The sequence below is a fragment of the Sminthopsis crassicaudata genome, chromosome 1, assembly GCF_048593235.1.
Source record: "Sminthopsis crassicaudata isolate SCR6 chromosome 1, ASM4859323v1, whole genome shotgun sequence".
Lineage (NCBI taxonomy): Eukaryota > Metazoa > Chordata > Mammalia > Dasyuromorphia > Dasyuridae > Sminthopsis > Sminthopsis crassicaudata.
This window is the reverse complement of record NC_133617.1, coordinates 530,134,503-530,159,970: the sequence shown is the minus strand read 5'-3', so window position 1 is coordinate 530,159,970 and position 25,468 is coordinate 530,134,503. Positions and strand designations below refer to the sequence as shown.

The 25,468-nt window shown below is 36.0% G+C and overlaps 1 protein-coding gene across 2 annotated transcripts in view; it reads left to right on the top strand.

Annotated features, from left to right (window-relative positions):
• The window catches only part of EPB41L4B (erythrocyte membrane protein band 4.1 like 4B), a 221,204-nt gene that overhangs the window by 36,153 nt on the left and 159,583 nt on the right, over positions 1-25,468 (top strand). For both annotated transcript variants that reach the window (XM_074281837.1, XM_074281836.1), the window contains exon 2: positions 12,617-12,721. In XM_074281837.1, coding sequence (XP_074137938.1) covers positions 12,617-12,721 — 105 coding nt within the window. The remainder of the gene's footprint in view (positions 1-12,616; positions 12,722-25,468) is intronic.

Genomic DNA, 25,468 nt, shown 5'->3' with positions numbered 1-25,468 from the left:
TTCCTTTTCTTGCTTCGTGGATTTCATAGGATCTAGAAAGGACCTCAGAGGCCATTTAATCTAACCCTGTCTTTTTCCTGATGAAGAAACTGAGGTTCAGTGATTTGCCCAATAGCATACTAATGGTATATGGCAGAACCAGTTCTTCAAGCTAGAGGATTGTCTTGTCCACTTCTTTGTTCTCCAGTACCTGGTAGTCAGATCAGTCAACAGATATTTATTATGCACTATTGTTATGCCTAAGCATTGGACTCTGGCTGGTTATGCAAGTATAAAAATGATTCCTACTCAAAAGGAGCAGCACAATGTGCTTGTTATAATTGGCATTGAGATTTTCATTTATTATCCATCCAAATTACCTACTTGGATTACTTAACATTACCAAAGAAAATTTGTGGTTTCTGAAGATAGCTCATGAAGTTCCTTTTTAATCCTATGTGACTGGGAATGTGCCTCTCCCAAATGGGCCAGTTTAGACTGCCTCACCCAAAGTGGAGTCCTTAAATTCTGAAATGACCTCTCCTTATTGTGTTTAATGAGGCAGGATTACAATGGTTTTTTTGTGATATGAGTAATTTAGCCTTTCACACCCAAGTTCTTTATAGTTTCTGCTATTGGTGTTTCATAATCTTGGAGACCATCTACTCTCTATCCCTAACCTCTTCCCCGGTCCTTTTGTTATTTCTTTCCCCTTCTGTCTTCCCCCTTTCTTCTTCTCTTTTCCTTTCTCTTCCTTTTCCCCTTCCCTTTCCCTTTCTCTTTCAGTTTTCCTTAGCCTTTCCTCTCCCTTGCCTCTCTTACCTTTCCCTCTCTCTTTCTCTAATCCCTTTCCCCCCTTCCCTTTTCTTTCCCTTTCATCCCTCCCCCCCCCTTTTTTTTTCTCTTTTCATATAAAGCAATTTGAGACTGCACTAAGTGTTCAGTGTGAATTAGGGCTTGGAGATCGATCCTTCTAAAGTTGTCACACAGGAAGTTCATTGGTAGAGTTGAACTCAGACCCTCTGAATCCAAACTTAAGACTTTTTTTTTTTTTTCCCCTGGGATTCCTTGTGTGTTGATGTTTCAGCCTTCTAGCTATTTCCAGTTGCTGAACTCATGAGGTTTCTGACATTGATGTTCATGACAGAAGAGGCAGCTAAGGACTTAAGGGCATAGACTGCGGTCTCAGACATTCTTAGGCAAGCACGTGTTCTCTCTACCATCTTTTCAAAGTCACCTTAGCTGCTAATGCTGATGAGGGGAAAGAAACTTCTTGCACTCTTGCAAAAATCCAAAGGGATTTTGGTATGGATTGCATCCCAGCAAAGCAGCCATCCCAAAGGTGTCTGGATGCGTATCCTCCTTATCCCTTATAGCCTACAGAGGAGGGACTCAGTCACCAGGAGTGATGGCACAGTCCACAGTCATGGCAGACCAACCAGTAGTTCCTGATTATTCACAGTGAAAACATGTGTCCTTCCCCATGAAGGCAAAATTGATATCCCTAGCTCCATTTGGGATTTACCCTTATCACCTTTCTTGCATATGATCATCAGCATGGAATGTGGGAGATGATGTTTGAAATGAACTTTGAGGGAAATTATGGACTCTAAGGGATAAAAGTTGGGACAGTATCTTTCATATACAATTTTTGGTGGGCTACAGAGTGATTCTTGGAGTTTATGAAATGTTACTTCTGCTAATAACTAATAAATATAGTAGTTAACAAATAGCATCTTAATTGGAATGATAGCCATTCAGGGACCTCTTTTACCCTCGGTCCTATCCATTTGCCTAGCATTTCAGTTTATATATTTTTCTTTAGATTCTATTCCAAATTCCCGATTCTTAATTTTCTTCAAGTCATAAGATTAAAGGATTTAGAAGTAGAAGAGACTTAGAGGTCTAATCATCTCATTTTATAAATAAGAAAACTAAACTCCAGAGGCTAAGGACTTGTCCAGAGTCACGTGTGTAAGGAATAGAAGTATCAGGATTCAAACCACATGTCTTGTCTTAATATAGAGATGTGGCTCAAGGATGGCATGGATGAATAAGATCTGAGGTCAAAAATGCTATACCTATAATAATAACATGGTAGCTGTAGGGAAGAGAAAGGCCAGTCCCAGGAGGACCTTTGAGGCTGAGCATTTTTTCCTCAGTTTCTAAGAGGAGAATTATGCCAGAATCATATTTATCTGCCACACCCAAATATTGGTAGTCCAGAAGTTGATGGGTTCAGAGTCTCTTGCTTAATGGCTCTTAAGGGAGAGAGCAGTCTTTACCTTAAAGCACTTACCAGCTGATTAATAAAGGACTATCACAAATAGTGAATATCAAATAAGCCTATTTATCCAGAAATCAAATGCGTTATACAAATTGGAATTTACCAAATAATATGCATGAGTGAATGAACTTTACAGTTGGACATGAGATCAGCTATCAGCTGAAACACAGTCTCATCCAGAGGGAGGTCCATTCCCAACAGTCTCAAGAAAAAAGCAAGTCCAGGGACATTATGGGATTGGTTTTCCTGGAATCACCATAATTCCAAAACTTTTTTTTCTTTCTACCACTTCCATGGAGAATCCTCTGTTCAAGTGCCTCTTCTGAAGAGTGTCTGCATCTTTGTGTTCAACATTCCTTTTGCCAATGACGATTCATATTTCCTTCTATACACATCTGCACACAAGACCACCTCAAGCTAGGATGGAAGCTAGGTTACATTTCCATTACACTTTACTCCTTCTATTTCAATTCTGGTTTCTTTTCTCAAAAAGAATTATCTTCCTACTGGAAAGATTAAAAGAGATTATTAAGAAGGAATTGAGAGTCAAGATAAACAAGGAAATAGAGAATGTATTGCTGTTGTCTCAGACTGAGGTTGTCAGAGGGTACTGAAAGAACTTTGGGGTTGTAAATACTGACTGCCTAGTGTTGATCTCTGATGAATCATGAAGAATGAGAAACATCACTGAACTGGATATGGGCAGAGTTCCATTTTCTTTTAAAGAGGAAAAAGATGGATTTTAAAAGCAATAGTCTGGTGAACTTGGAAGGAATCTGGCCCAAATCTAAGCCATGTTGAAGACTTCAGATTCCTGGGGAAATTGGCTCTTTTCCTAGAACTGAACCAGAGGAATTCTGGTGTTGGCCTAAAGCGGCTTTGTTACTATAATCTAAACCTCTCATGTGTAACTGTTAGTTTGAGGTACTAGCCTTGGCTTCTGAGCTAGCTTTTTTTTCATGCGTTCTCAGAACTGCCCTGCTCATTCTCTGATAGATAAAATTTCTTCCTTCTCTTCCAATGTTATGGCTCCTTATCCTAGAACTCAACTTTTTTTTTTTTTCCTCACCTTAGAAACAGCTAAGCCATGGTGGATAGAGGGCTAGACTTGGAATCAGAAAAACTAGTTCAAATACACTCTCAGACATTTACTACCTGTATGACCCTGAGCAATTCACTTAAGCCATGTCTCCTTCCATTTTCTCACCTGGAAAATGGAGTAAATAAAAGTATCTATCTCCTACAATTGGGAGGATCTTGAGATAGTATTTGTAAAATGCTTAGCATAATGTCTGACACATAGCCACTTCATAAATGCTTGTTTCCTTCGTACTACTATGTATTGCCCATAATTGTATAGTTTCTCAGGTTGGTTCACAAGGGAAAGAGATTGAATTAAATAATATTCAAGGATAAATTAAAACAAAGTGTACAAAAAAATAAATTACGCATTACAAATTGGGTGCTACTCAAATTTATTAATCCTCTTAAGTTATCTAAGGTTCCTGTAGGAGCTAAAACAATTTCCTCAGAATGAGAATGACTTCTTTCTTTCCTGAACATTCTCCACATATTTTTGTATTTGTCCACTGGGGCACTTGGAACAGAACTCATCCAGGCTTGCTATGCAATCACAAGTTCATCCTCAATTAATCAGAAAACTCAGGGAGCCTAATTGTTGACTGGCAAACTTTGGTGTTCCAATCATACTTTTCTACTTAAACAGTAAAATAACTGCCCTCCATCCTGACTCAGACAAGTTGGGGGAGGGGAGGAAAAAAATGATCTTGTGATAGATACATGTCAGATTTGTTTGCATCACCTACAAAAGAGTAACTCAAGATGACACTGGATTTATGTCCAAATATTGTGCTACCCTATCTTTTTATAGGATTTATCAGCCCCTGACAATATTCTATTATAATTGTTCAAGGAGGTATAGGATATCTCATTCCAAACAAGGGACCCATGGGGTATATGTACCAGGGGCATCAAGCTGTCTTGTCAAGACTAAGAGCAGTAGTAGAAACAGTAGTAATAACTCTTGATTCTCTTGGGCCTTTTTGTAGGTCTAAGTTAGGAATGGGATTCATTTAGAAGGTTATAAAAATATCAGATTCACTCTTAAGCTCTGATACTCAGCTCCAACTTTTACTGGGAGGGAAATCATATCTTGTCCCTTTAGAAGATTTTTATTTTCTGCTGCTGAGCCCTCTATCCCTACCCTCCATCGTCCATCTCACTCTGACTCTCTGCATTCATAAACTCCAACATATGGACAATAATGATACTATTTATTTGTAATATAAAACTATCACAGAAAAACATAACATGTAAAGAAACAGGCCCTCAAGTGCAGGTGGAGTGACTAACCCACAGCCTGGAGGGTGATAGGGTCCTTTGAATTTTCTTCTCTTAGCCCTCTTCTCTTTTTACCATCTTGGAAGGAAAAACTGGTAAGGAAATTGTTGAATGGACAATGGAGAATATAACTTCCTAGACTAAGATCCCAATTAACAGCAGAGGAAACAAAGTGAACTTAGCACTTTGAACACCTCACCTCTACGTGTGTATTGCTTTGTTCTTTAGTTTTCAGGTATAGTCTCTGGCATGCATCCAATCAACTGCTCCTCACTTGCAGAAAGTTAAGAGAAAGGCACTTTCTCCCTGACCCCTTTAATTTACCATAGCAGCCATTTCTCATTAACCAAATGGAGTCCTGTGGAATATGGTCTCTTTCCTCCTCCTTAGCTCAATTCTAGAAGTTAGAAACAAACCTATTACTTTTGTGAGACTGGGGGAGAAGATTTTTTTTTTAAACACAAGGGTGAATAGTTATATTACCAGGGTATTTAAATACAGTTCTTTCTGGAGGCAAAAAGCTATTATTATCTAATAACTCTGTCTTCTCCAGCAGTTTGCTGGACAGTTTTTGATAATAACTTCTTTTTCTCAGATTATACCTTTTCTTATTACTATCAAGTATGCCCAAGTCTCTCCCATTCTTAAAAGATTTTGACAAACCCTACTACTTCTTATATATCTCTTAGCATACTTCCTGCCTCCTCTTTCTTTCTTCTCACTTCTCAATTCTTTGCAATCTGGCTTTTCTCTTTCTTTCCCTTTCTCTATTTCTCCTTTTCTCACCTGGGCTTAAAGTTTAGTGAATAGGTTAGCTCCCACTATTAATTGGGATGGAAGTTTTCCCATTTCAATTAGTATTAGGATCTGCTTCACTTTTCTACATGAACTGGTTCAATCATTATTAGGCAGCCTCATGACCTTCCCCTCCCAGGGCTCTGCGGGCTTACTGATGTAGGATTTAGTGAGGACCTCCAGTTAGCTTTAGTGGTGGGAACTACCAAACCCAGTGAGTCTCAGTCTCAGTCTCTCCACCAGCAGATATTTAAGCACCATATCTGATGGTCTTTTCTTGGTCCTCAGCTTTCTTGACACTGCTGGCCACACACACTCTCTCCTTTTTGTTATTTAACCTTTTTTCTCTGGGTGATTGGGACACTATTCTCTGCCAGCTTTCCTACTTTCTTCTTAGTTTCCTTTGCTACTGATAATCCATATTTTGTCTTCTAACTGTGGTTGTTCCCCAGGGCTCTGTCCTAGACTTTCTTCCTTCTCTCTCTACACTGATCAGCTCCTAGCATTTTGCTGCAAATGACTCCTAGATATTTATATTAATTCCATTCTCTTCTCTGTGCTTTAATCCCACATTATCAGTTTTCTCTTGGACATTTCAAACAGATGTCCTGAAAAGAGCTCAATCTCAACCTGTTTAAAATGGAACTGCCCCTCCCCCCCAAAAAAACTTCCTCTAATTTCAGATTGTCCTATTTTAATTAAAAATATCATCATCCTTCCATTTTTTTTCAGATTGGTAACCTCTGCATTATCCTTAACTTTTTACTTTTCTTCCCTGCCACATATCCAATCAGTATTTAACTCTTGCCAGTTTTATCTTCATATTTCTTATATCTGTTCCCTTTTTTCTTTCTACTCATATATCTATCTGTCCCTGGTTCAGGATCTTATCAACTCTTGCCTAGATTATTGAAACATTCTCCTTGTGGGTTTCTTGCACCAAGTGTCCCTTCTTTCCTTTTCCTCCCCTCATCTCCAATCCAACGTAGGCTGCAATGATTTTCCTTAAATGCACATGTAGCTAACTACCTCCAGTAGCTTCCTAATGTCTCTAGGATTAAAAGAAATGCAATATAGCCTCTCTTTTTTAGCTTTAAAAGACTTTCACAACCTTTCTTTCAATCTCTATTTCTAATCTTGTACATTACTCCCTCTTCCACCTTTTGCAGTCCAACCAAACTGGCTTTCTCTCTATTCTTTGTACTAGACATTTTGGCTCATCTCCCTATGCTCCATGCATGCTTCCTTATTTCTGTCTCTTCTTTTTCATCTGCTTCTTTTTCAGTAGTATTTTTTAAAAATGCATATAAAGATAGTTTTCAACATTCATTTCTGTAGAACTTTGTGTTCTAAATTTTTCTTCCTCCTTCCTTTACCTCCCCTTCCCTAAGAGAGCAAGCAGTTTGATAGATTATATATGTGCAATCCTTTTAAATGAATTTCCATATTTGTCATGTTCTGCAAGACAAATCTGACTAAAAGAAAAAAAATGAGAAAAAAATCAAAACAAACAAACAAACAAAGGGTAAAAACAGTATGCTTTGATCCACACTCAGTCTTCATAGCTCTCTCTGCATGTGATTGGCATTTTCCATCCCAAATCTATTGGAATTGCCATTGCATTCTTGAGAAGAGCCAAGTCCATCACAGGTCATCATCACATAATCTTGTGGTTATTATGTACAATGTTCTCCTGGTTCTGCTCATTTCACTTAGTATCAGTTCATGTAAGTCTTTCCTGACTTTTCTGAATCAGCCCATTCATTATTTTGTATAGAAGGATAATATTCCATTACCTTCATATATCAAAGTTATTTGGTCATTCCCCAACTGATAGGCATCTTCTCAATTTCTACTTCCTTGCCATTACAAAAAAAAAAGGTGCTACAAACATTTTTGCACATGTGGGTTTAAGCAACATCTATTGTGTGAAGCCTTTCCATATCTTCCTCTTTCCCCAATTCCTAATCTTCTTCCTCCCAGGTATTTATTCTATATATACTTAACATTTTAATTTTTATTCTTTCCTCCATTAGTATTTGAGCTTATTCTGAGTAGGGATTATTTCATTTTTTGTTCTTATGTGTAGCATAATATCTTATTACAGTGAGTGCTTAATAAATGTATGTTAATTGTTGTAATACAACAATTGTTGTATTTTGTTAGTATTGTTGTATTTAGATAGTGTCTACCACATAATAGGTCCTTAATATTTGCTGATTAATCTTTGAGAAGCAGTATGTTTCCAGTACCTAGATAGTGTTTGGCACATAGTATTTTGATAAATACTTATTAATTGATCTGCTGGAAGCAGTGTAATGTAATGCAGCAGTCTGTAATTTGGGAGTCAAATGCTTGGCAAATGATTCAATGAAAAAGATGAGAGGAAAGGAAAATACTTCCCAAAGTTACAAACTTGGGAAAGTGGATGAATGAATATTGGTATCAAAGACAAAAATACTGAAATATCAAGGAAAGGAGTCTCAAGAAAGTAGAAGGGGCTAAGATGGAGTGGTCAACAATATCAAAAGCTAAAGAGTCAAAGACAATGAGGGCTAAAAAAAAGCCATTGGATTTGGTGATTCTGGTTTCTGAAGAAGTATTCTGGATAGCCAAGCTTTCCATAGAGCTGATGGCTCTATGTTTTGCCAGAATGTTGTTTTAAGTATCTGTTTATAGAAATCACAGAAACTTGTAGAAGGGACCCCACCGAGCCAAAAACATGCCTAGACAGGACTGTATTTGATAATGGGTATTAATCCTACCTTTGTTAGAAATTTCTAGTAGTAAGGAACCCACTACCTCCAAGGGTGGTTCATTTCACTTTGATAGAACTAATACCTCTCAGCAGTTTGCTAATATTTCTAATTCTGCCCCTTGGGGGTAGAATCAGACAAACCAATAATAATAGTGTTTATATTTTCTTTTAATGTTAGTGAAGCACTTTACAGATATTATCTCATTTGTTCTTCATAACAGCCCTAGGAAATAAGTGCATTTATTATCACTTTTTTACAGATGAGGAAATGGAGGCAAACAAATTAAACTGATTTGCCGTGGGTCATACAGCTCTTAGGTGTGTGAGGTCAAATTTGAACTCAAATTTTCCTAAGTCCAGGTCATAGCCTTTTCCTGCTTCTGAACTTCCAAGTTTCATGACACTAATACATTATTTGTGGAGTTGTGAAATGATCCAACCATTCTGGAGAGCAATTTGGAACTATGTCCAAAGGGCTATAAAACTGTGCATACCCTTTGACCCAGCAGTGCCATTACTAGATCTGTATCCCAAGGAAATCATAAAGGATTTCCACATGTGCAAAAATGTTTGTAGCAGCTCTTTTTGTGGTAGCAAAGAATTGGAAAACAAGTAGATTCCCATCAATTATGGAATGGCAGAACAAGCTATGGTACATGAAGGTAATGGAATATTATTGGTCTATAAAAATGATGAACAAGCCTTTTAGAAAGGCCTAGAAAAATTTACAAGGACTGATGCTGAGTGAAATAAGCAGAACCAGGAATACATTGGACACAATAATAGCAAGAATATGTAATGATCAACTATGAAAAATTTGGTTCTTCTCAGTGGTTCAGCTTTTCAAAGCAATCCCAATAGACTTTAGTCAGAAAATTCCATTTGCATCCAGAAAAAAAGCTCTAAAGAGATCCAATGTAAACCAACACATGTTTATGTTTGCTTCTTTTTTTCTGTTTTTGTTTTTTCCTCTCTCTCCCATGTTCTCTCAACATGATTCAAAAGCAATGTGTATTAAAAATAAATTTACTAGAAAATTTCCTAGTTTCTAAGTGCACTGCCATTCTTCCAGTCACTCAGATTCATAACTCTGAAGTCATTGTGGATTTTTCACTCTATTTCCCACCCCCAGTGCTGATCCAACCAGTTGTCTCTTTTCTTCACGTATCTTTTATCCATTACTTTCTCTCTCCCCACATTATAACTACTCTAGTCTAGGATCTCCTCAACCAACTTGGAGCTTCTTGGTGGCATTTCTTGCATGCAGCCTCTCTTCTATCCAATCAGTCCTCTATACAGCCTCCTATAAGATATTTATTAAGTGTGGGTTTTGACACTTTTCTGCTCAAGAAACTTAAGTGGTTCCCTGTTATCTTTGAGACAATACACGACTCCACAGGTTGCCATTCAAAGCCCTCTGCTTACCTTTTTAGGGTGATGGCCTTTGATTCCTACACTGTAAAAAGCCAACTTAATCTATTTGATGTATCTTTGTATATAACTAGTGTTTCGATGTGCAAGAAGCTACCTCATGACTCTTCTGGGAGAGAGTAATCTCTCCATTCTCCTAGTCTCTCAGTTCCCTGTATGACTCCACAGAGTAGTGTCCATTCTCTTCCTCCACTAAATAATGGGGCTTAAGCACAGTTTTTGGTGTTTGTCTCTAACTGTGACTCAGTGTGGAGGATTTAGAAATGTGAGTAACAAAAGAGAAGTGTTAGAGCTTTCCTTTAAATTTTATTTGGAAGTCTTTTCAAATCGACAGAATTCTTCTGTGCCTTCTTTACATCTTCAGATTCCCTGCTTTTAAAAGAGCGCAGTTGGTCAGGTGCCCTTTCCATTTCTTGTTATTTCACCCTTGCTTTTTTACTTTTATCCAAAAGCCTAATTTTTCATAAATACCACTAACCAATTAGGGGCAGCTAGGTGGGCACAAAGAATAGAGTGCCAGGCCCGGTGTCAAGAAGATTCCTCTTCCTGAGTTTAAATTTGGCCTCAGACACTTACTAGGATGCTGGGCAAGTCCCTTAATCTTGTTTGCCTCAGTTACCTTATCTGTAAAATGATCTGGAGAAGGAAATGACAAAACTAATCTAGTATCTTTGCCAGGAAAATCCCAAATGGGGTCATGAAAGTTGTAACTGAAAGGCGAGAACAACAACCAGAGTAACCATTTCCTTTTATTGGGTGAACCTATCAATCATTGTACATTCAGTGTTGTATTTAGATTAATTTCTTCACCACCAAAGTGAGAGGAAAGGACTAAGCCGTGCGAGGTAGATGCTGTTTCCTGATTTTACTGTTAAGGAAACTGAGGAAAACAAAGTGTCTTGCCCACGATCATGAAACTAACAAATATCTGAATCCAGATTTTAATTTGGGTCTTCTTAACTAAAGGCCCAGCTTCTATACCCTTATGTCCACCCTGCTATGTAGAAGAAGTTGAGAATATAAAGTTGTTTTGTAATCCAGAACTAGGCTAGAAGACATGAGAGTGGAAGTCTGATTTCAGGATTGGCGCAGATAGATAGATAGATAGATAGATAGATAGATAGATAGATAGATAGATAGATAGATAGATAGATTTAAAAGGGTGCTTAGTTTTGTCCCCCACTGAATGACCTCTCAGTTCCTATCATAGAATGTCAGAGTTGAAAGGTACATTGATGGCCATCCAGCCCAGTTTGTATCCAGAAAAGAATCCTCACTACAATACATGTGGATAATGATTATACAATCTTTGTTACAAGATGTCCAGCGAAGGAGAACTCACTGCCTCCTAAGCAGCTCATTTCACTTGGAGAATAGTCATTAGTGTAATGGATCCAGGATAAAATGAGTTATTTGTTACTTCTATCCCATGTCTGGCCAATTCTTTCTCCTCATCCTTTTTTGTTCCATATCTGGCTTCTGAGAAAATTAAGTTGATCCTGTATCATTTTCTAATTGTTTCTATTTACAGTTAATTGGTTTGTTTATACTGCTTAAATCATGTTTCTCTGTCTCTGAAGTTAGTCCAGAATTCATTTGGACTATAATGGGTTAAATTTAGAAATCCAGTTCTTGTGCTAATCACTGTTCTGTTCTTGCCTCAAGGAATTCTGCTAACTTTGGGAGATGTGGCTTGCCATAAGGGAGTTGGTACTAACTAATAGCTTTATATTACCAAGCTATCCTTTGAGGATGTCTGGTTTGCCCAAAAGAGTCTGGCTTGCAGGGGGACTCATACAATGAGCACAGGAGAGAAGGAAGGAGGTGGTGTTGTTAGCCCCTCATTTTCAACCTCCAGTCAATCATGTTATTCTCCATGCCTTAGCTGTCTAACTAGTAATGTTGACCTCAACCCTATGTTTCATTCTTTGTTCTGTGCTCCCCAAAATCTATAAAAAGGGGATTATCCTTTTGCTTGGGGCTTTTGGATAGAAACTGAGGCAGCCATTGACCCATCTTATTCTCAGATTATACCAGTCCTAATAATAAAATATTATTAGCTCGGACAAATGTGCCTTCATTTATCTTTTTGTTCAGTTTTACTTGTGACACTTTTTTCAAGTATATCCTGTATATATCCTGTATGTATGTATCTGTATATAGTACAGATGATTATGAGGACATAAGTTTTCCCTTGGCAAAGTAAGAGAGCACATATTTCAAGTATATCCTGTGTATATATATATATATATATATATATATATATACTTGTTTTCATGTTGCCTGTCCCTTTAGACTGGGAGCTTCTTGATTTTCTATAATTTATCTTATATCTTATTATCTTATATTTAATATAAATTCATATAAATATTTCATATTTATATTTTATATATTATTATCTTATATATCGCTTATTTGTTGATGGTGGTTTCCACTTTGTTTCCTCCGAATACAAGAACTGTCTTTTGCCTTTCTCTGAATTTCTAGTGTTCAGTACAATGCCTGGCACATAATAGGTGCTTAAATGTTTTTTGACTGGTTGACCTGAGAATTGGATAGTAACTTTTTAAAAAAGCAGACTAAAATCAGGGGACAATTAGGGAAAGAAGTTTTAAAGGAGAAAATTATTTAGAGAAATGATGAGGATTTTGAGGGTCAAATTATTTCAGATATAAAAGACTTAACTTTGGGATAATAAAATACATGGACTAGTTGGGAAAGTATGTTTATGATTTATAATGAAAACCTTTTGTTAATATTTATATGCTGTTTTATTTAGCAATTTTTGCTTCAGTTAAAAAAAGCCAGTGGACCGGGATAGGGGAAAAATAGAATTTTTCAAAAGAAAAATCTATGTAAAAGGAAATTAGGTTGTGGCCAATAACATGTAGCTAGAGATATGGTTTGTAGTAAAAAAACAAAAACAAAAACAAAAACATTCATTTCATTAAGTGTTCCTAATTAACCCAATTAACCAAAATTATTTTGTCTTTGTTGTATTCCAGAAACATGCCAAAGGCCAGGACTTGTTTGATCAGATTGTATATCATTTGGATCTTGTGGAAACAGACTACTTTGGCCTCCAGTTCCTAGATTCTTCCCAGGTCACAGTATGTATGCCTTTATTTCATGTACAAATGTGCAATGTGGAATCATCTAGAAATTTGTAGACAATAATAGGAATTGTATTTGATCACGTTGAAGCTACAGGTCCTCCATTATAAGGTAAGGGTTTTTACATAAAGAGTTAGAGGGCACTATGAAACTGAACAGCAATAGTTTAAGATAAACTAAGAGAAATTCATATTTTCCACAGTGCAAGACTACTTAGATTATGAAACCCGTAACTACATTAAAGCAGTGGGATATGCATTAGGGAAACATTTTAAGAAAGAAATGAAGAGAAATGGAAAACTGCTGTTTACAGACTTTGAGCCTGTTGTTTGGGGATTTGGGGTGGTACAGCTTTTATTTTTAATCAGCTGAAGAGTCTTTTAACCAAAACATCTTCTGTCACCTTGCTGCTTACTGGAAGAACATGCTTATAATGTTCTGTTCAGTGTTTTCTATTATAATGGTGCTAACTGAATCACAAATAGGATGTGTCCTTAGGGGGTTGAGGGGTGGAAGAAGGAACAGCTGAAGGAGGAGATGTGAGCTGTGCTCCATGATCCATGTGACTTTGTTAGATCAGGAAAGATTCCAGCTGGCCTTCTCTGTTGATGACTTTCCTTACCTGAGAAAAGAACATTTACTTTTTTGATGTCAGACTTTATTGAACTAAAAAGCTGCTCAGGGGCCATAGATGTCCACTTATATAAACTGTCCTATTTTAAAATGAGCATTTTAAGGCGTCTTTAAATGAGGTCTGTAGTCTTTCTTCTGCCTCATTGAAACAAAATCTGGGTTTGGGGTTTGAGGAAAGAAAATTGAGATAGTATATAGTGTTCCTTGGGTCCTTCAGTATAGAATTGTAAAATCGAGGTGCCCCGGGCTGGTATCTGGGAAGCGCCACCATTAAATAACCCTGCCTATTCTCTGTCCCCTCATTCATTAGAACCAGCTGAACAAATTATCACAAACAGGACTTGAGGCTAGGCTTACTCTCCAATGATTCTCATTAAATTGAGAGAAGTATTGATTTCGTCATAAGCTGAGAAAGCAAGCTGCCATAGTATCAAAGTCCTTTGTGCTTATCTCTTGCCTAAGGACAATGAATAGAAGATAGGGAGGTAACTAGCTCGGAGTAAAAAGAGCAGTGGACTTGGAGTCTTCTTGAGTGGAAGACTTGAGTTTCAGTCTTCAGCTGTAGTATGATGTTTGGTTTCACTTCAAAAGAAATAATAGGGAGTTTACTCTGAGTCTCATCTCACAAATAGGAATTTATATTTCATTGCAAACAAATGGTCTCTAGTATGGGAATAGAGTTATTGTCTATCTTGGTATAATAACTTATTGAATATATCTTCTCTAGATTGAATAAATTAGTCAAGTTTGTGCATGTATACACACATATGTGTATATTCACACATGTATACACACATTTACTGTTGCTATTGTGATGAATAAAATATAAATTTACTTAGAATCATTACAGAATTTGTTATACTCTATCAAATTGTGATTAGGTTGGCAATTGTTAAATCACTGCAGAATTAGATAACAAACAGCCATTAAAAAACTTCTCTTAGGGAAATGACTTTAAGATGCTGTTGTTGATCTTTGAAAGGATTCAGTTCTATTCAATTTAATTTAGTAACCACTGTGCCTGTACTGTGCTAAGCCCAGAGATTCAAAAAGAGACAAAAGATAGTTCCTGCCCTCAAATAGTTTATAACCTAATCAGGAAGATATAACTGAAAACAAATATACACAAAGCAAGCTGTATACAGTATAAATAGAAAATGATTAATAGAGGAAAGATACATGAATTAAGAGGAGTTAATAAAGGCTTCTATTTTTTAAAAATTTAACTTATTTTTCTGTTATATTTTAAGTTCCTCCTTCCCCTTTCTCCCTTCCCCACCCTGAACTAGAGAAGACCACCATTTGACACAGAATGTACGTATATAAAACCATATTTTGCACACTTTTAATGTATCAGTTCTTTCTCTGGAAGTAGATATCCTTCATAAATCCTTTGTAGTTGATTTGAATATTTATAATACTCAGAATAGCTTAGTTGTTCACAGCTGTTCCTTGAACAGTATTGCTGTTTTCTTGGTTCTGCTCATTTTACTCTTCATTATTTCAAATAAGTCTTTCCATATTTTTTAAATCAACCTGTTCTTCATTTATTGCAGCATGGTAGTATTCCATTCACAATTGTATACCAAAACTTATTTAGCCATTCCTTGATTAATGGGCATCTCTTCAATTTCCAGTTCTTTGTCCACCAGAAAGAGAGTTATTATAAATATTTTAGGACATGTGGGTTCTTTCTCTTTTCTCCTGATCATCTTGAGAAACAGACCTTATAGTGGTATTTCTGAGTTAAATAATATCACAGTTTTATAACTTTTTGCACATAATTTGAGATTGTTCTCCAACATGGTTGGATCAGTTCACCTTTATACCAACAGTGTATTTATATCCCAATTTTTCCACATCCCATCCAACATTTGTCATTTTTCCCTTCTATCATATTAGTCGGTCTTATAGGGTATGATATGATATTTAAAATATCTTTGGGATAGACAACTCTGGGTCTACATAATAGGAAATTCTTTCTCTGTTTTTGTATACGCGTCATGTTTGGTGATGACTGTAAAGCTGATACTAATTTTTTTTGATGAGGAGCAGTTCATATCAACTACCTAAGGTAGATATCTATCTCTGTCTTTTAAATTTTTTTCAATAGTATTTTATTTTTCCAGATACATGTGAAGATAGTTTTCAACATTAATTTTTGTAAGACATTGTGTTCCAATTTTTCTCTCTCCCCACCCTATGTCCCCAAGATAACAAGTAATCTGATATAGATTAAATATGTGCAATTCTTTTAAACATTTCCATATTTGTCATCTTGTTCAATAAAAATCAGACCAAAAGTGAGAAAACTATGAAGAAAGAAGAAACTATGAAGAAGAAAAACAGATAACAACAAAGTGAAAATACTATGTTTTAATCCATATTCAGTCTCCTTAGTTCTCTCTCTGGATGTGGGTGGCACTTTCCAAACCATACCTATTAGAATTGCCTTAAATTACCACATTGTTAAAAAGAGCCAAGTCCATCACTGTTGATCATCACATAATCTTGTGGTTACTGTGTTCTTTTGGTTCTGTTCACTTCATTCAGCATCTGTTCATATAGGTCTTTCCAGGCTTTTCTGAAATCAGTCTGCTCATCATTTCTTATATTACATTACATTCATATATCATAATTTATTTAGCCATATCCCAGCTGATAGGTGGATGCCTATCAGTTCACTGGAAATTTCCACTACAAAAAGGGCTGTTAAATTTTTGCACATGTGAATTTTTTCCCTTTTATGTAGATACAGATCCATCAGAGACACTGGTTGCACTCTACCTTTACTTGTTCTCCTAATAATGGCAGTAATGTTCCAAACTGTTGTGGGCTAATTTGAGAAGATGCAATTATATCTCAAATGAATAAAGTTTGGGATTGTACCAAGAGAAGGTGAGCTAGTTGGGAGAAGAAGGGACAACTGGGACAAATGGCTCTAGGATCTATAACTCTGCAGTACACAAGTTGACTAAGCCTCTTTGTTTCTGTACCAGGTAACCCTGGTCCAGAGTGAATCCTTATACAAAAGAAAATGATGGAATCTAGAAGCAAATCTGTAATCCCTAAGACACTTGAAAGGTTTTAGACAAGAATTTAGTTGGACAGTCTTTGACAATTTACTCTTATTCTTTTATTACTCACATGGTGGTAATTCTTAATAAAATCAAGGGACATGTTTTTTTAGGACCAGAATCAGGTTTTATAGGCAGTTACATATGTGCAGTCTTACATTTGAAAACTATATGATTTTCCACATTGTGCCTGTTTTAAGGGTACTTAAAAGATTCAATAAGAAATAGAAAGAGTTTTCTTAGAGTTCAGCTATGATAATATTATAATTGAAGTATAGTACAGATGATTATGAGGACATAAGTCCCTTGGCAAAGTAAGAGAGCACAGTTGTTCTAGAATTGGGTGTGTTCAGATCTTTGCTTCTTAATGCTGTCTGTTCATAGATACTGTGATATTACCTATTTCTTTACCCAGATTACTACAAAGAGGTCCAGGATTAACTAGAGATAGATGATATAAATGTAAAGTTAGGTTGAGAGTCTAAAGCCTACCTAAAAGTTAGTAACATTCTTAATTAGGAGCTTAGAACAATGTGACTGAATTCCCCCCCCCCCCAAATAAATTCCCTAAAGTTGAAGCAGAAAACTAGATTTTCTTTTAAGACTTAGTTGAATTCCTACCTTATTCTGGTCAGTTGCTTGTGTCTTCGAAATTGTCTTCTGTTTACTCTAAAAAAATTTTATATGTATCAAGTTATTTCATGTTATCTTTACTAGAAGAATGTAAATTCATTGAGGACAGGAACTATTCACTTTTCTTTGTTATCAGTTCTAAGCACTGCACCTCGTAACACAATAAAAACTTAATAACTACTTGTTGACATTAAAAAAAAAAAAAATTCAAGTTGATTAGTTGACTTAAGGTCTACAAACAAAAAAACCCTAAACAACGCATTATTTGGTTCTACCATCCCTTCAAGCTGTCCTATTATTCCATGCTTTTTTGGAGGAAGATCGGGAGAGAGGGTTCCTTCTGGTCTAAACCCTCTGCAGTCTGGTTTCTAACATCTCTCAATGAAAACTGAAAAGTTTATAAAGTTGATAGTGATCTATCATTGTCAAACCTAATGGCCTTTTCTTGGTCCTTATCCTTATTGATCTCTTTGGCATTTGATATTGTTGATTACCTTCTCAATCCACTCTTCTCTGGCTTTGAGTAATGCTGCTCTCTTTTGGTTCTTCTACTTTCCTGAACAATCCTGTTAAGTCTCCTTTGCTGGATCTTTATCAGTGTCTTTGTCTGCCTCTTTCTCTCTCTGACTTTTTTTCTCTCTAGCCTTTTATTACCAGCTTCCTATATAGAAAATTTTAAATTGACATTTCAAACCAAATATAATTGACATCTTCAATTCAACATATTCCAACCTCTTTCTTCTGAATTTCCCTATTTTTGTCTAGGGTACTACCATTTTTCTAGTCACCCAAAAGATTGAGCAGCGATTAGAGAATAATTAAAGGCTTTTGAAGATAAAGATTAAAAAAAAAAAAAAAAAAAGGATGCTTCTTGTCATGGTGATTTGAAGGAGTTATACATGAAACGATCTTTCTCTTTAAACCTCTAATTTTTCTCTTAATTCTTTCTACCCACATTCCATTGTAGTCTACATTTAATCAGGATTCTCTTTTCTACCTTTGGTCTAAGAGAGAAGGAACCAAGACTAAATGGGTGAGTTGGTTATAATTGTACTTCCCCTTCTACTATAGGAAGAAGTGAAGGCAAGTTGGAACAAGACTAGTGGAACACCTCTGTAACTTTCATTTTTTTATAGACATTAACCAAGCCTGATGTAGAATTTTCTTTAAATGAAGCAGGATGAGTTGTCATTCTGCACACTTCCCCCTCTCCCACCTCTCTTTTTGGAGAAACAGAAATGGGCAAATCATTTTCCTTGGGAGAGATGTTCAGATTAAAAAAAAATCTGTGTATTCTCATTGGTGCATGTAGCTGGAATTGGGGCTTCTTATGGAGCTGTCTGGGCCCCCTGAACTATCTTGGGGTTTAGTCATTAGCTAATGGGATGGGGAGCAGCTCTGCTAAGAGATTGTGTGACTTAAAAGCCAGAAGTTCCTGATAGGTTGGTCAAGGTCCAAAGCTTTAGCAGAGTTTAGATTAATTCATGTGGGAAGAGGACCATCTGAGTCTCTCCTCATCTGTACTCAAATTCCTGCAGTATTCTTAGGCATCATCCTGTGGCAGGATTTCTAGGGATGTAGGTATGTGTATGTGGTGGGGGTAGATATATTTCTAGAATCTCATGCTTCCAGGAAGTGCGGGATAAGAATAGAGGTGAGGGTTTGTGGTATAATTTTCTGGCAAAAAAACTTCTGAAGTTCAGTTGTGGGATGGAGAAAAGGAAGGATACTATATCACTGTATTAGCCTCTGTGGACAGCATGTATACTCTTACAAATATGTATGCATACATATATTCATACATATGCCTATGTGTACACAAGGATCCTCAAAGTGTATTAACATCAAATAAGGAAATCTTGTTTTCAACTAACCAATGACAGCTTTTCATACATTCTTGGTTTTCTATCTAAAATTTAGTGGGGATTGCTTTGAATCACAGAACCACTGAGAAGAACCAAGTTGAACCTCACACATTCTTGCTGTTACTATGTATAATGTATTCCTGGTTCTGCTTATTTCGATTAGCATCAGTTTATGTTAATCTTTCTAGGCCTTCCTAAAATCAGCTTGTTCTTCATTTTTATAGAGCAATAATATTACATTACCTTTATATACCACAGCTTGTTCAGCCATTCCCCAACTTATGGGCACCTACTCATTTTCCAATTCTTTCCTACCACAAAAAGAACTGTTAAAAATATTTTTGCACATGTGGGTCCTTTCCCCTCCTTTATGATTTTCTTGGGATATAGACCTAGTAATGGCACTGCTGGATCACAGTTTTATATCCCTGTGGGCATAGTTCCAAATTGCTCTCCAGAATGATTGGGTCATTTCACAATTCCACCGACAATGCATTAGTGTCCCAGGTTTCCCACATTCTCTCTGACATTTGTCATTATTTTTTCCTGTCATTTTAGCCAATCTGAGAGGTGTAGGATTTATATTAATTTGCATTTTTCTAGTTATTGGTGATTTAGAACATTTTTCCATATAACTATATATGGCTTTAATTTTGTCTTCTGAAAATTGTCTATTCATATCCTTTGACCAATTGGGGAATGAGGCAAGTCACTTTCTTTTTGTCACTTACTTTGACCTTTTCTCCCTTCCTCCTGCTATTGGGCTTGAACCAACAGCCCCAAATCCCCCAGAGATAAACTATGCTACTTCAGGTCTGGAGATGAGGACAAGAACAGGGTGAGATAAGGGATGACTGTGGGGTCAGATTTAGAGGGCAAGTCCCAGAAAAGTCCAACAGAGACAACATATTGGGAAGTTGACCTACTGATGTCACTTAATTGAACTTTGGCTTCTTCACCTGTAATAAAATAATAATTGTATTGCTTACCTCACTGGATTAAAATGAGGGTCAAAATGGAGTGTAAAACTTAAAAATAAAAATAGCTTTTTATTTTTCAAAATATATGCAAAGACAGTTTTCAGCATCCACCCTTGCAAAACTTGGGTTATAAATGTTTCTCCTTCCCTCCCTTTCTTCCTCCTCTCCTAGATTTCAAGTAATCCAGTATAGGTTAAACATGTGTAATTCTTCTAAACATATTTCCACATTTGTCATGCTTTACAAGAAAAATCAAATGAAGAGGGGGAAAAAATGAGAAAGGAAAAAAAAAACAAACAAACAAACAACAAAGTTTTTATATGTTAGGATCCACATTCAGACCCCATAGGAACCACTTTCTGGTAGTGTATGACTCTCTCCATCACAAATAATGGAATTGGCCTGAATCACATCATTGTTGACAAGAGCCAAGTCCATCAGAATTGATCATCATACAATTTTGTTACTGTGTACAATGTTCTCTTGGTTCTACTCACTTCACTTAGCATTAATTCATGCAAGTTTCTCCAGATCTCTCTGAAATCATCCTGCTGATCATTTTCTTATAAAACAATAATATTCTATTACATTAATATATAATAATGTATTCGTCCATTCCCCAACTGATGGATATCCACTCAGTTTCCAGTTTCTTATCACTACAAAAAGGGCTGCCATAAACATTTTTGCACATGTGAGTTCTTTTCCCTTTTTTATGATCTCTTTAGGATATATAGAGCCAGTGGAGACACTGCTGATCAAAAGGTAGGAATGATAAATTAAGGTCTATATAAATGGAATATTGAAATGAAGATGATTTAAGCTCCTGGTTGCATATTTCAGAGTAGATTGTGGATTAGAGCAAAAAGAGAGAAACATAAATTGCTTGTCAGAAGCTAGTTTGTAATGTTGGATAGTCAAATATCCTCTCTATGTTCTTGCATCCTTTCTCTTTTGTCATCCATTCATCTTAACAGTTTTGTTAACTTTTGTAAGTTTCATCCTAGCAGTTTTGTTAACTTTATTTGCTCAGAGAACTATCCTCCTTTATAAGAGATTAAAAATGGATATTGTGTTTAGTATACTAGGAGAGGATAAAATTTGACTGACAAGGCTTTATACATTTTTAGAACATTGAGGTTTTTTTTCCTTCAGGCATGAACTTAAGCTATTATTTAGATGGTAATAAATACACAAATACTGTAATGTGCATAGCACATGTACAGAATAATATCTTAAGAAAGAATCTCAAAACTACTTGTGTAAAAATAAGAAACAATGAAAAAGTTAACAGTTTTGATATTTTTATCCAGAAACATATGTGTGTAAAACATATATATTAAATCTGTTTTCATTTGAGTTTGAAATATACAAAAGTCTTTGCTCTTACATATGGAAATTAAGATATAATTTTTTAAAAGTAATGAAAACAGTTTAAGGGAATTTCTCCAAAGTTGATGGTAAATGTACTGTTTTCCATTTATTGCTAATTAAGTTTACCTTGTTCCTGGTGGGTTACTAATACTTTCTAAATGTTTAAAATGGACTTGTTAACTACTTTCAAGGACCTCAAGATACTTTGTAAAACCAGAGACTTAGTGTTCTCATTTTATGTAAGAGGAGAAAACTGGGGCACATAATGAGCTGGAGGAAATAGAACTAGTCTCATGGTTTTTAGAAGGTTTGCCACAACATACATATGTGGCTGAAATTTGTATCCATACCTCAAGGTTTCCTCATTTCCCAGCTCCCATCCTTGGTGCTACTAACTACTTGCTAACTACTCTTCTCATTTAATCTCTGGAAGGACACAAGTACAACTCTCTCTGCCTCCTTTGCTACAATTTATGGGGAAGAAATATGAGGGGCTAGGAAAAGAGAAAGGGAGGTAATGCAATCCTGATACTCTGGATCTAGATGTCACCTTGCCTATTACAAAAACACTAAATTAGACCTGACCTTTGTCCTTAATTTTTCTTTGATAGTACTTTTTCAAAACGAATACTTTTGCATTCAGTTCAACAAACATTTATTTAAAAAGCTAAGTACAAAGTACTTTTTAGAGACAGAGTTCTGACATTCACAGTCCATGGGTAGACTTTAGGATGTCCATGAATCTGGATAAGGAAAAAAGTTACTTCATTATTTCTATATAATTGATTTTCTTTGTAACCCTCTATTTCATTTTATGTGTTGAAAAACATTATCCCAGGAAGGTGCCCACAAACTTGACTAGTCTGAAAAAGGGAGTCCTTGAACAGAAAAGATTAAGAACTCTTGTTCTAGGGACAACATGAAAAATCTATGTAATCCTTGCTCTCAAGGAGACTGCAACTTAGTAGAATTTTATATATACAAATATACATGTAAATAGGATACCATATATAGAAGGTGAGGGGGTCAAAGGAAAAATCACTACTGTATGCCGTAGGAAATTTTAAGGAGAAAGAGAACATTTTCAGCTGGATTTAGATAGGCTTCTTGGAAGAGATAGGATCTAAAATATGTAATAAAAAAGAATTCAAAAGACAGATAAGAAATAAAGGCATTTTAGGCATTGGAGAAGGAAGTTTAAATGCACAGAGATAGAAGAGTTCAGGAATAAGTAAATATCTAATTTTACCAGACTCTAAAATGTATAAGGGATGTTGGATGTAATAAAGTTAAATTTGAACCCGTTTGTGGAAGTCTTTAAATGTCAGTTTAAGGGGTTGGTGTTTTATCCCAATGGAGTTGACCCTTTAGGGATGTGGAATCAACCAAGATGTGGGATATGATTATATACCTATCCTTTTCCTAATGCATCCCAAGACTCCTTAATTCCATTATCTCTCTACATTATTCAGACTCCCAATTTTCTGTCTTTTGTGCCTAGAGTCAGTCCCTAAAGGTAATTTTAACAACCCTGATAGCTAGAGATACAGCCAGAAAGATTCTTATCTAGTATATTTACCCCATGACTTGTGACTGAAACAGCTGCCCAGAAGGATGGGGCCTGTATTTTTTTTAGTGATGTATGCTTAATAGCTCTATTTATTCTTTCCCTTTTTATTGGGGGAGAAGGCAGGACAGAGTGAATTGTTTAGAATGAATAGGCACAAATGGGTTGTGATTTTCATTACAGAAACACTTTCCCCCTAAAACCTCTTTCCCTTCTGAACTTTCCTATTTTTATTAAGAACTTCCTACAGATGAAGAAACTGATAGTATAATAAATATTAAACTCCAGGTCCATCACTCTATTGTAGAGTAGTTCCTTGTTACTTCTGGGAATCAAATACAAATGCCTTCATTTTACATTAAACATTTAAAAATAAATAAATAAAATACCTAAAAGGAAATTGGAAAATAAGGTACGATAATAGCCATTAAGGAAAGAAAAATAGACTTACATGGAAAATTGCTGAGTTGAAATTAGAGAAAATTCACTTTAGTTTATGTCTAGTAAATATGCATAGATACATGTATCTTATTTAAAAGTGACTTTCACTGACTTTTATGACCTCTTTTTTGATTGTTGTATTATGTATTTTTTTTTAGTTCCATTTTTCCCCCTGAGGCAATTGGGGTTAAGTGATTTGCCCAGGGTCACACAGCTAGGAAGTGTTAAGTGTCTGAAGGTCAAATATAAACTCTGATCCTCCTGACTTCAGGGCTGATGGTCTATCCACTGCATCATTTTGCTGCCTCACTGTATTTTTTAATTAAAAAAAAAAAAAATTCATTTGCTTGGCTAGCTGCAACAATTATTTTAATTGAATAATTACTAGCACAATTATCTGATATAGCAACAGGGAACCACTAAAACTTTTTTCTTAAAGCAATAAAATGGCATAGTCAAACCTTTCCATTCACATTTAATTATTTCCACCTTATTATCATGCACTTTAAACTCAAGGTTGGCATTCATTTTTTCATTCATCCTTCAGCAAAATTTGTCATGTTTCAGTATACTGTATTAGGTGCAAAGGTGGAGGAAGGTTGTAAGATAAAGGCAGGATGCTTGTTCTCATGGAGGATAGGATATTGACATAAACACCTATGGATATAATATGTAACATTATATATTACATCTTTTAGAAAATTACATGGGGAAAGTTATTAATTGTGACTAGAAGAATCAGAGAAGGATTTGTGGAGGAGAGGGCTTTTAATTTGGACTTAAAATGATGGGGAAGAATTCATTAGGAAAAGAGAGTGAGACACATGATGTTTCAGGCATAAGATAGAATGAGAAGAAGCAACAAGACCTGAAGAGCTTGTAGCTTGTCAGATAAGTCCATTTGATTATAATAAAGTGTATAAGACTATAAAGGTAGGATGACAGATTATGGAGAACTATGAATGTCAAGTTAATAAAATTTGAGCTTTACTCGGGTAGTAGTAGGGAGTCCTTGAAGAGTTTTGAGCAAAGGGGTGACAAAACCAATGCAAAAATGAAAATTAGACATCAGCATAAAGCATAGTGGATCTGAGTGCTAATTAGAATAAGAGTCTATGGAAGCAGGAAAGACTTGTTGGGAAATAATGGCAATAATCCATGTAAGTGGTGATAATAGCCAACATATGTATACTACTTTAAGATATGTAAGGTACTCTACCTAATTATCTCATTTTTTGGAAGTACATTGACAAGTTGGAGAATGTCCAGAGCAGGGCAGCCGGGACAGTGAAGGGCTATCTAGGTCACACCATAAAAGGATTAGTTGAAAGAACAAGGAATGTTTAGCCTGGAGAGAAGAGCCTTGGGCAGTCTTGGCCCTGGAGAGTCCAAGTTCAGGGATTATAGGGACACCAAGGCAACAAGAACCAACAACCTAGTAGCAAAAAGAACTTTATTAAAGTGATAGAAAAAGGTAAGTGGGAGAGCTTATGCTTCTAACAGCAGGAGGATGTCCTGATTAAATCCCTGTGGAGCTGGCTGGCTTCCAGCATCATGAGTTTGATCTAGGAGGAAGCCTCACCACATGAGAGTAGTGCTTTTTGTAAGAAATTGAGTACTTTAGGAACCAGCTGAGCAATTGGTTCTTGTATAGTAGGCATCATGTGGTATTTGCCACTTGCATATTACATAGCACATAAGATCAAATAAAGAAGATTTTAAGCAGGAGTCATTACAAATCTGAAACTGAGAGTTTACCTAGATTTTATACACATAAACTTCTGTAGGATTCCCCCTCTCTACTGGAGGACAGCAAGGGAAGACATAATAGTGGTCTTGAGCAAGATTTTTACATAGATAAGGGATTAAATTTGAGAAAATTCTTTTGCAGGGTATATTGGATGGCCACTGAGGTCCTTACGTGACTCGGTCAGCATGGCTCCAGAAAACAGAATTTAGTTCAAAGAAATTGTAAACATGCAGATTTAAGCTTGAAATTGTTTTTGTTTGTTCTTCTTTCTCAAGAATCACGACATCACAGAGGTGATACCATAGTAGCAATTAGAGCCATTCAAAAGTAAAATGGCATGTCTTGGGAAGTAGTAGGTTTCTCCTTAATGCAAAAAGTAGATGGTATTTTGTAGAGACATTAGCAATATTAGCAATATCCTCC